Raw genomic sequence first — 12,280 nt, forward strand, 5'->3', positions numbered from 1 at the left:
TCACCCTTCTCTCTCATGTTGTTGGTGCTGGTGGCCTTGGTTCCAGACCCGCTAGGGAAGTCACCCTTCTCTCTCATGTCATTGGTGCTGTTGGCCTTGGTTCCAGACCCGCTAGGAGAAGTCACCCTTCTCTCTCATGTCATTGGTGCTGGTGGCCTTGGTTCCAGACCCGCTAGGGAAGTCACCCTTCTCTCTCATGTCATTGGTGCTGTTGGCCTTGGTTCCAGACCCGCTAGGAGAAGTCACCCTTCTCTCTCATGTCATTGGTGCTGGTGGCCTTGGTTCCAGACCCGCTAGGGAAGTCACCCTTCTCTCTCATGTCATTGGTGCTGGTGGCCTTGGTTCCAGACCCGCTAGGGAAGTCACCCTTCTCTCTCATGTCATTGGTGCTGGTGGCCTTGGTTCCAGACCCGCTAGGGAAGTCACCCTTCTCTCTCATGTCATTGGTGCTGGTGGCCTTTGTTCCAGACCCGCTAGGGAAGTCACCCTTCTCTCTCATGTCATTGGTGCTGGTGGCCTTGGTTCCAGACCCGCTAGGGAAGTCACCCTTCTCTCTCATGTCATTGGTGCTAGTGGCCTTGGTTCCAGACCCGCTAGGGAAGTCACCCTTCTCTCTCATGTCATTGGTGCTGTTGGCCTTGGTTCCAGACCCGCTAGGAGAAGTCACCCTTCTCTCTCATGTCATTGGTGCTGGTGGCCTTGGTTCCAGACCCGCTAGGGAAGTCACCCTTCTCTCTCATGTCATTGGTGCTGGTGGCCTTGGTTCCAGACCCGCTAGGGAAGTCACCCTTCTCTCTCATGTCATTGGTGCTGGTGGCCTTGGTTCCAGACCCGCTAGGGAAGTCACCCTTCTCTCTCATGTCATTGGTGCTGGTGGCCTTGGTTCCAGACCCGCTAGGGAAGTCACCCTTCTCTCTCATGTCATTGGTGCTGGTGGCCTTGGTTCCAGACCCGCTAGGGAAGTCACCCTCCTCTCTCATGTCATTGGTGCTGGTGGCCTTGGTTCCAGACCCGCTAGGAAGTCACCCTTCTCTCTCATGTCATTGGTGCTGGTGGCCTTGGTTCCAGACCCGCTAGGGAAGTCACCCTTCTCTCTCATGTCATTGGTGCTGGTGGCCTTGGTTCCAGACCCGCTAGGGAAGTCACCCTTCTCTCTCATGTCATTGGTGCTGGTGGCCTTGGTTCCAGACCCGCTAGGGAAGTCACCCTTCTCTCTCATGTCATTGGTGCTGGTGGCCTTGGTTCCAGACCCGCTAGGAAGTCACCCTTCTCTCTCATGTCATTGGTGCTGGTGGCCTTGGTTCCAGACCCGCTAGGGAAGTCACCCTTCTCTCTCATGTCATTGGTGCTGCTGGCCTTGGTTCCAGACCCGCTAGGGAAGTCACCCTTCTCTCTCATGTCATTGGTGCTGGTGGCCTTTGTTCCAGACCCGCTAGGGAAGTCACCCTTCTCTCTCATGTCATTGGTGCTGGTGGCCTTGGTTCCAGACCCGCTAGGGAAGTCACCCTTCTCTCTCATGTCATTGGTTCTGGTGGCCTTGGTTCCAGACCCCCTAGGGAAGTCACCCTTCTCTCTCATGTCATTGGTGCTAGTGGCCTTGGTTCCAGACCCGCTAGGAAGTCACCCTTCTCTCTCATGTCATTGGTGCTAGTGGCCTTGGTTCCAGACCCGCTAGGGAAGTCACCCTTCTCTCTCATGTCATTGGTGCTGGTGGCCTTGGTTCCAGACCCGCTAGGAAGTCACCCTTCTCTCTCATGTCATTGGTGCTGGTGGCCTTGGTTCCAGACCCGCTAGGGAAGTCACCCTTCTCTCTCATGTCATTGGTGCTGGTGGCCTTGGTTCCAGGCCCGCTAGGGAAGTCATCCTTCTCTCTCATGTCATTGGTGCTGGTGGCCTTGGTTCCAGACCCGCTAGGGAAGTCACCCTTCTCTCTCATGTCATTGGTGCTGGTGGCCTTGGTTCCAGACCCGCTAGGGAAGTCACCCTTCTCTCTCATGTCATTGGTGCTGGTGGCCTTGGTTCCAGACCCGCTAGGGAAGTCACCTTTCTCTCTCATGTCATTGGTGCTGGTGGCCTTGGTTCCAGACCCGCTAGGGAAGTCACCCTTCTCTCTCATGTCATTGGTGCTGGTGGCCTTGGTTCCAGACCCGCTAGGGAAGTCACCCTTCTCTCTCATGTAATTGGTGCTGGTGCCTTGATTCCAGACCCGCTAGGGAAGTCACCCTTCTCTCTCATGTCATTGGTGCTGGTGGCCTTGGTTCCAGACCCGCTAGTGAAATCACCCTTCTCTCTCATGTCATTGGTGCTGGTGGCCTTGGTTCCAGACCCGCTAGGGAAGTCACCCTTCTCTCTCATGTCATTGGTGCTGGTGGCCTTGTTTCCAGACCCGCTAGGGAAGTCACCCTTCTCTCTCATGTCATTGGTGCTGGTGGCCTTGGTTCCAGACCCGCTAGGGAAGTCACCCTTCTCTCTCATGTCGTTGGTGCTGGTGGCCTTGGTTCCAGACCCGCTAGGGAAGTCACCCTTCTCTCTCATGTCGTTGGTGCTGGTGGCCTTGGTTCCAGACCCGCTAGGAAGTCACCCTTCTCTCTCATGTCGTTGGTGCTGGTGGCCTTGGTTCCAGACCCGCTAGGGAAGTCACCCTTCTCTCTCATGTCGTTGGTGCTGGTGGCCTTGGTTCCAGACCCGCTAGGGAAGTCACCCTTCTCTCTCATGTCGTTGGTGCTGGTGGCCTTGGTTCCAGACCCGCTAGGGAAGTCACCCTTCTCTCTCATGTCGTTGTTTGGAAACAGTTACAAAAAACACATGATCCAATTAAAAATACATTCTCATTGAAAGATGGGAACCTGTAGGTATTCCCCTTGAGCATGAACTATGACCACATGTCACTACTGGCACGCCTTGACCCTAGATTGCTTTGTATGTTTCTATTTTTAGTTTGGTCAGGGTGTGATGTGGGTTGGTATTCTATGTTGTAGGTCTAGGATTTCATTTTCTATGTGTTTGGCCTGGTATGGTTCTCAATCAGAGGCAGCTGTCTATCGTTGTCCCTGATTGAGAACCATACTTAGGCAGCCGGTTTTCCCATTTTGAGTTGTGGGTGATTGTTTTCTGTTTTGTGTGAGTACCTGACAGAACTGTTGCGTTTTGTTCTTTTGTTAAAGGACTTGCTATGGAGCTGAGCATCTCTAAGAGAACTCTATCGTGTTGAGAAACTCATTTTAATTACATCAGGTAGGTGTTGTAACTGTTGACAAATAATGACACTGACATACAGTATATTGCTAAGAATGTAACGTTATCCCCAACTTATCCACAACATAAATGGAGAAGGTTCCTATCTCGTCCTAACTCAGGGAACAGATGAGTTATGGGACCTGGGAAGACTTTTGACTATTCCTTAGAAGCCCAGAGTCATGAGAGGTAAACACCATGCCTGTCTCTTCTGCGCTGGGCTAGTTGTTTCTATGACAACCCGTACAACACAGAAGTCCTCTATAGCTGCACACGGTATCTTTACTCATCTCTCTTCTGGGTTCCTGCTAAGGATCAATGATATGACCAACCTGATGTGAATATGTAGGTGTAACAACACAGGCTGTTTGGAGATGACTGTTCCCTGTTCCCTATGACAATAATGATTATAGAGGAGATCATAGAGGAGATTATAGAGAGATGAGGAGATTATTGAGGAGATTACAGAGGAGATTGCAGAGGAGATTACAGAGGAGATTACAGAGGAGATTGCAGAGGAGATTACAGAGGAGATTACAGAGAGATTATGAGGTGATTATAGATGAGATTATAGAGGAGATTATAGAGGAGATTATAGAGGAGATTACAGAAGAGAGCATAGAGGAGATTACAGAAGAGAGCATAGAGGAGATTATAGAGGAGATTACAGAAGAGAGCATAGAGGAGTGTGTGATTAGGATAAAGTGTGTTTTAACTAAAGTCAGATTAGGATAAAGTGTGTTTTAACTAAAGTCAGATTAGGATAAAGTGTGTTTTAACTAAAGTCAAATTAGGATAAAGGCCAAGGACTAGATAAACTTTCTGCGAACTATTATCACCACTTTTAGTCTTGAAATATTTGGTTGTTTACTACACTACCTTACTCACTCTGTTTTGCACGTGACCTCACATTTGAATCTTAATGAGATGGGCGGGGCTAAGGTTTAAGAGGCTGTGAACGATGCTGAATGGGTGGAGACAAAGAAGAGCTCTCCAGTAGGTACCAAAACATTCAAGAGCCATTTTACAAATTTATCAAATGTTTCTACATTGGACCGAATCCAGGTGGTGGGTTAAATATATACACTGAGTGGACAAAACATTAAGAACTACCAAACCCCTTTCAAAGGCACTTCAATCTATTGTCTTGCCCATTCGCCCTCTGAATGGCACATGTACACAATCCATGTCTCAATTGTCTCAAGGTTTATAAATCCTCCTTTAATCTGTCTCCTCTTCATCTACACTGACTGTCTGTAGTGGATTTAACAAGTGACATCAATAAGTGTACCCGTCGCAAGACACACTGGTTGATGCTTATTTATAAAACCCTCTTAGGCCTCACTCCCCCCTATCTGAGATATCTACTGCAGCCCTCATCCTACACATACAACACCCGTTCACTAATCCCTATCTGAGATATCTACTGCAGCCCTCATCCTCCACATACAACACCCGTTCACTCCTCTAGGTCCTGTAGAAGGCCTAATGGGAGGGTCTGCTCTATAGAAGGCCTAATGGGAGGGTCGGCTCTATAGAAGGCCTAATGGGAGGACTGGCTCTACAGAAGGCCTAATGGGAGGGTCGGCTCTATAGAAGGCCTAATGGGAGGACCGTCTCTATAGAAGGCCTAATGGGAGGGTCGGCTCTATAGAAGGCCTAATGGGAGGACTGGCTCTACAGAAGGCCTAATGGGAGGGTCGGCTCTATAGAAGGCCTAATGGGAGGACCGTCTCTATAGAAGGCCTAATGGGAGGGTCGGCTCTATAGAAGGCCTAATGGGAGGGTCGCCTCTACAGAAGGCCTAATGGGAGGACCGGTCCTATAGAAGGCCTAATGGGAGGACCGGCCCTATAGAAGGCCTAATGGGAGGACCAGTCCTACAGAAGGCCTAATGGGAGGACCAGTCCTACAGAAGGCCTAATGGGAGGACCGGCTCTATAGAAGGCCTAAACTAAGTACAGAGCACACGTTTAAAAAGACAGATGGAACTTCATTTAGCCAATGAAAATATCTCAACAGAATTAAAGGAAACACGTTTTAAATATTTAAAGAACTGGTTTACATGAATAAATGAGCCTAAAGTAACAACAACAATAGTAATGAGAAAACTAGTGATACAAATAAATGAACACAATTGCATCCTACCTTGCACAGCATCTTGAATTTGGCTATTTGTGTAGTATAAAAAAATAATGTAAATGTCATAGATTTGCATGTAATGCAAAAAAAATAATAATCCAGAATCTGCTACAAGAAAATGTGTGGAAGACCTAAGTGCTCAACTGTATGCCTCTACCCAAATGCGATCATAGATGCAATGTTTTCTGATTCTATCCCCCCTAGTACCTCCAACTCAAAACATCTTCCCTCGGCTATAGAGGAGAGGAGAGGAGAGGAGAGGAGAGGAGAGGAGAGGAGAGGAGAGGAGAAGAGAGGAAGGAGGGGAGAGGAGAGGAGGGAATAGAGGAGAGGAGAGGAGGGAAGAGAGGAAGGAGGGGAGAGGAGAGGAGAGGAGAGGAGAAGAGAGGAGAGGAGAAGAGAGGAGAGGAGAGGAGAGAGGAGAGGAGGGGAAGGGAGAGGGAGAGGAGAGGAGAAGAGAGGAGAGGAGAGGAGAGGAGAGGAGAGGAGGGAAGAGAGGAGAGGAGAGGAGAGGAGAGGAGAGGAGGGAAGAGAGGAGAGGAGAGGAGGGAAGAGGAGAGGAGAGGAGGGAAGAGAGGAAGGAGGGGAGAGGAGAGGAGGGAATAGAGGAAGGAGGGGAGAGGAGAGGAGGGAATAGAGGAAGGAGGGGAGAGGAGAGGAGGGAATAGAGGAAGGAGGGGAGAGGAGAGGAGGGAATAGAGGAAGGAGGGGAGAGGAGAGGAGGGAATAGAGGAAGGAGGGGAGAGGAGAGGAGGGAATAGAGGAAGGAGGGGAGAGGAGAGGAGGGAATAGAGGAAGGAGAGGAGAGGAGGGAATAGAGGAAGGAGGGGAGAGGAGGGAGGAGAGGAGAGGAGGGAGAAGAGGAAGGAGGAGGGAGGAGAGGAGGGAAGGAGGAGAGGAGGGAAGAGAGGAGAGGAGAGGAGGGGAGAGGAGAGGAGGGGAGAGGAGAGGAGGGAATAGAGGAAGGAGGGAGGGGAGGAGAAGAGGAGAGAGGAGAGGAGAGGAGAGGAGGGAATATAGGAAGGAGAGGAGAGGAGGGAGAAGAGGAAGGAGAGGAGAGGAGGAGGGAGGGAGGGAAGTAGAGGAGGGAAGGAGAGGAGGAGAGGAGAGGAGGAGAGGAAGGGTGTAGAGTTGAAGAGGGAGTAGAGGAAGGAGGGGAGAGGAGGAGAGGGAGGATAGGAGAGGGAGGGAGGGAGGGAAGGAGAGGAGGGAGGGAGGGGAGGAGAGAGGAGGGGAAGGATGTAGAGTTGAAGAGGGAGTATAGGAAGGAGGGGAAGAAGGGGAGGTGAGGGAGGAAAGCAGAGGAGGACAGCAGGGAGGGAGGGAGGGAAGGAAGGAGGAGAGGAGGGGAGGGAGGAGAGGAGGACAGGAGAGAGTAAAGGAGAAGAGAGGAGGGAGGGAGGGAGGGAGGGAGAAGGCCTAATGCGAGGGTCATCTCTACAGAAGGAGAGGAGAGGATGGGAGGGGAGGGTCGGCTCTACAGAAGGAGAGGAGAGGAGAGAGGAGGACAGGAGGGAGTAAAGGAGAAGAGAGGAGAGGAGAGGAGGACAGGAGAGAGTAAAGGAGAAGAGAGGAGGGAGGGAGGGAGGGAGAAGGCCTAATGCGAGGGTCGTCTCTACAGAAGGAGAGGAGAGGATGGGAGGGGAGGGTCGGCTCTACAGAAGGAGAGGAGAGGAGAGAGGAGGACAGGAGGGAGTAAAGGAGAAGAGAGGAGAGGAGGGAGGGAGGGAGGGAGGGAGGGAGGAGAGGAGAGGGAGGAGAGGAGGACAGGAGGGAGTAAAGGAGAAGAGAGGAGAGGAGAGAGGAGGACAGGAGGGAGTAAAGGAGAAGAGAGGAGAGGAGGGAGGGAGGAGAGGATAGGAGAGAGGAGAGGATAGGAGGGGTGGAGGGAGGAGGGAGGAGAAGATAGGAAGGAAGGAGGGAGGAGAGGATAGGAGAGAGGAGAAGATGGGGGGAGGGAGGGAGGATGCGATGAGAGGAGGAGAGAATATGTAGAGGCGGGAAGAGGAGAGGAGGAGTGCTTAACTTACCGACCCATAGAGCTCTCCTCTCTCGTTCATGCCCAGGTAGAGTCCTGCGTCCACTCCTCTAATACTGACCAGCCCTACAGCCAGACTGATGAACTCTAGGATACCTGGAGAGGACAGAGACAACACCTGTCAGAGATATAGACCAGCCCTACAGCCAGAATGATGAACTCTAGGATACCTGGAGAGGACAGAGACAACACCTGTCAGAGATATAGACCAGCCCTACAGCCAGAATGATGAACTCTGGGATACCTGGAGAGGACAGAGACAACACCTGTCAGAGATATAGACCAGCCCTACAGCCAGAATGATGAACTCTGGGATACCTGGAGAGGACAGAGACAACACCTGTCAGAGATATAGACCGCCCTACAGCCAGAATGATGAACTCTGGGATACCTGGAGAGGACAGAGACAACACCTGTCAGAGATATAGACCAGCACTACAGCCAGACTGATGAACTCTAGGATACCTGGAGAGGACAGAGACAACACCTGTCAGAGATATAGACCAGCCCTACAGCCAGAATGATGAACTCTAGGATACCTGGACAGACAACACCTGTCAGAGATATAGACCAGCCCTACAGCCAGACTGATGAACTCTGGGATACCTGGAGAGGACAGAGACAACACCTGTCAGAGATATAGACCAGCACTACAGCCAGACTGATGAACTCTAGGATACCTGGAGAGGACAGAGACAACACCTGTCAGAGATATAGACCAGCCCTACAGCCAGGCTGATGAACTCTGGGATACCTGGACAGACAACACCTGTCAGAGATATAGACCAGCCCTACAGCCAGAATGATGAACTCTGGGATACCTGGACAGAGACAACACCTGTCAGAGATATAGACCAGCCCTACAGCCAGAATGATGAACTCTGGGATACCTGGAGAGGACAGAGACAACACCTGTCAGAGATATAGACCAGCCCTACAGCCAGAATGATGAACTCTGGGATACCTGGACAGACAACACCTGTCAGAGATATAGACCAGCCCTACAGCCAGAATGATGAACTCTGGGATACCTAGAGAGGACAGAGACAACACCTGTCAGAGATATAGACCAGCCCTACAGCCAGAATGATGAACTCCACGATGGGGAGGACAGAGACAACACGTTCCACCCTACATACCAGATTTGGCCTATATACCATTTATACCGTATACTGTTTATACCGTTTATACTGTTTATACCGTTTATACCGTATACCGGGGTATTTCGAAATCCCGACTGTATCATTTTCAATATCGTAAAATAAAATAAAGAAGAGCAATGCTTAGAACTAGAAGTTATACGGATTTAATCCGTGTTGGGGTATGGTTCGCGAGGTGATCACTGAGTAGGCCGGGAGGTGGACCAGGCTCAGGGCTAGCTTCGGGGCTGGGTCACTCGGTGGCAGCTAGCTAGCTGTGATGATCAGGAGTAAAGGTCCAGGGCTTAGGCAGGAATCCGGCGTTGTTGTGGAGAAACAGTCCGATACTGGCAGGTATTATCCAGGCTAAAACAAACAGCTGGTGTCTGTGCAGTAAAGGCCGCTAGCAGTGGCTGACAACGACTAAATAGCTAGTAGCTAATTAGGTGGTTAGCTTCTGATGGAGGTTCTGGTTATAAGGAATAAGAAAAAAAATTATATATTTTTTAAAGCGGATCCGTTATCGCATTGGGTGAGGCGGGTTACCTGAAGGTATATTTAATTTAAAAAAAATGGAAAAGAGATTGAAAATAAATTGAAATATTTGGAGAAAAAAAGACGAAAAATATAAAAGGACACGAGAGGACGACAAAACCACGTCTGCACTGCTTGGAAAGTTTGATACAGTTAATTGGAGAACTTGAGGCACTGAGGCATTAATATCCAGAGCTTTCAGGACCCTAGAGGGGAGTTTTGGACACTCTCAGTGCTCTCTGAGGCATTAATATCCAGAGCTTTCAGAACCCTAGAGGGGAGCTCCTGGACGCTCTCAGTGCTCTCTGAGGCATTAATATCCAGAGCTTTCAGAACCCTAGAGGGGAGCTCCTGGACACTCTCAGTGCTCGCTGAGGCATTAATATCCAGAGCTTTCAGAACCCTAGAGGGGAGCTCCTGGACACTCTCAGTGCTCTCTGAGGCATTAATATCCAGAGCTTTCAGAACCCTAGAGGGGAGCTCCTGGACACTCTCAGTGCTCTCTGAGGCATTAATATCCAGAGCTTTCAGAACCCTAGAGGGGAGCTCCTGGACGCTCTCAGTGCTCTCTGAGGCATTAATATCCAGAGCTTTCAGAACCCTAGAGGGGAGCTCCTGGACACTCTCAGTGTTCTCTGAGGCATTAATATCCAGAGCTTTCAGAACCCTAGAGGGGAGCTCCTGGACGCTCTCAGTGCTCTCTGAGGCATTAATATCCAGAGCTTTCAGAACCCTAGAGGGGGAGCTCCTGGACACTCTCAGTGCTCGCTGAGGCATTAATATCCAGAGCTTTCAGAACCCTAGAGGGGAGCTCCTGGACACTCTCAGTGCTCTCTGAGGCATTAATATCCAGAGCTTTCAGAACCCTAGAGGGGAGCTCCTGGACACTCTCAGTGCTCTCTGAGGCATTAATATCCAGAGCTTTCAGAACCCTAGAGGGGAGCTCCTGGACGCTCTCAGTGCTCTCTGAGGCATTAATATCCAGAGCTTTCAGAACCCTAGAAGGGAGCTCCTGGACAATCTCAGTGCTCTCTGAGGCATTAATATCCAGAGCTTTCAGAACCCTAGAAGGGAGCTCCTGGACAATCTCAGTGCTCTCTGAGGCTCGCTTTCAGGTGTAAACCTGTAGGAAAACACTTAACAGACGACAAAACATTGCAGAGCTTTTGCGAAGTGTGGATGTTATAAGGTGCGACTCGGTGATCACCCGTCCAACTTCCGGAGAGCAACAGTGTTTAGAGCTAGATAACACACAGTCTGTCCTAGCCTGGGTGACTAGCATAGTCCCCCCAAGAGAAATATAACCCATCCATTATCTAGAAGACAGGCCTGGGAACTGTCGCAGGGGAATAAGACACGAAACAACTATGTACATTACGTTGGCACGATACTGATCTAAGGACAGGGCTACTGTTACCCTCCTGATGGCTGCGTGGGCCATTGCCAAGCTACGCCGTGACGAGGAGGAGGGTCGCCATGGAAGCATGGGGCGCTGGACGGGTGGAGCCGCCGCGGGTGCAGATCTTGGTAGCAAATATTCATACGAGAACTTTGTAGACTTCAGCCCCAAATGGAACCCTATTCCCTATATAGTGTGCTACTTTAGACCAGGGCCCTATTCCCTATATAGTGCACTACTTTAGACCAGAGCCCTATGGAACCCTATTCCCTATATAGTACCCTACTTTAGACCAGAGCCCTATGGCACCCTATTCCCTATATAGTACACTACCTTAGACCAGCACTATGGAACCCTATTCCCTATGCCATAGGGCTGGTCTAAAGTAGTGCACTATATAGGGAATAGGGTTCCATAGGGCTCTGGTCTAAAGTGGGGAATATGGTGCCATTTGAGATGGAGCCAATGATAGGGACTGAGTTGTGGACAGCTGATCTCAGTCGTTATGTGGTGCAGAGAGAAACAGAAACTCCCCTCTGTTCTAGATGTTTCTCTTTATGGTCTTCGTCCCAAATGGCACCCTATAATTCCCTTTATCGTGTGCTACTTTTGACCAGAGCCCATAGACAGAACACATTGAATGTTTTCCCACAGTATTTGGTCTCTACCTGAAGCCTGAACAGGGATGTTTTCTAATAGTTTATATAAACTGTGCAGAACTATAACACAATACAGATGTTATTAGTGTTTAACGTCCGGTCCTCCCCTGGCCAGGACACGACAACACCTGGGCATGTAGTGCAGTGCACTATGTAATGTAATGTAGTGCACTACTTTTGACCAGGGCAATAGGATGCCATTTGTGATGCAAACAGCCTCGTCCTGCTCCCTAATTCTCTACGATGATGTTGCCAGGGAATGAAAGACCAGCTCTCTTTGATCCTCTACGATGATGCTGCCAGGGAATGAAAGACCAGCTCTCTCTGATTCTCTACGATGATGTTGCCAGGGAATGAAAGACCAGCTCTCTTTGATCCTCTACGATGATGCTGCCAGGGAATGAAAGACCAGCTCTCTTTGATCCTCTACGATGATGCTGCCAGGGAATGAAAGACCAGAACTCTCTGATCCTCTACGATGATGCTGCCAGGGAATGAAAGACCAGCTCTCTTTGATCCTCTACGATGATGCTGCCAGGGAATGAAAGACCAGCTCTCTCTGATTCTCTACGATGATGTTGCCAGGGAATGAAAGACCAGCTCTCTTTGATCCTCTACGATGATGCTGCCAGGGAATGAAAGACCAGCTCTCTTTGATCCTCTACGATGATGCTGCCAGGGAATTAAAGACCAGCTCTCTCTGATCCTCTACGATGATGCTGCCAGGGAATGAAAGACCAGCTCTCTTTGATCCTCTACGATGATGCTGCCAGGGAATGAAAGACCAGCACTCTTTGATCCTCTACGATGATGCTGCCAGGGAATGAAAGACCAGCTCTCTTTGATCCTCTACGATGATGCTGCCAGGGAATGAAAGACAAGCACTCTTTGATCCTCTACGATGATGCTGCCAGGGAATGAAAGACCAGAACTCTCTGATCCTCTACGATGATGCTGCCAGGGAATGAAAGACCAGCTCTCTCTCTGATCCTCTACGATGATGTTGCCAGGGAATGAAAGACCAGCTCTCTTTGATCCTCTACGATGATGCTGCCAGGGAATGAAAGACCAGCACTCTTTGATCCTCTACGATGATGCTGCCAGGGAATGAAAGACCAGCTCTCTTTGATCCTCT

General features: G+C 50.1%; 1 protein-coding gene across 1 annotated transcript in view; it reads right to left on the reverse strand.

Moving 5' to 3' along the window:
- LOC135527145 (fibroblast growth factor 16-like) overlaps nucleotides 1–12,280 on the reverse strand; it is a 30,630-nt gene that overhangs the window by 15,211 nt on the left and 3,139 nt on the right. The window contains exon 2 of the mRNA XM_064955790.1: nucleotides 7,407–7,510. Within this exon, the coding sequence (XP_064811862.1) occupies nucleotides 7,407–7,510 (104 nt within the window). The remainder of the gene's footprint in view (nucleotides 1–7,406; nucleotides 7,511–12,280) is intronic.

This window comes from Oncorhynchus masou, chromosome 32 (assembly GCF_036934945.1).
Source record: "Oncorhynchus masou masou isolate Uvic2021 chromosome 32, UVic_Omas_1.1, whole genome shotgun sequence".
Classification (NCBI taxonomy): domain Eukaryota; kingdom Metazoa; phylum Chordata; class Actinopteri; order Salmoniformes; family Salmonidae; genus Oncorhynchus; species Oncorhynchus masou.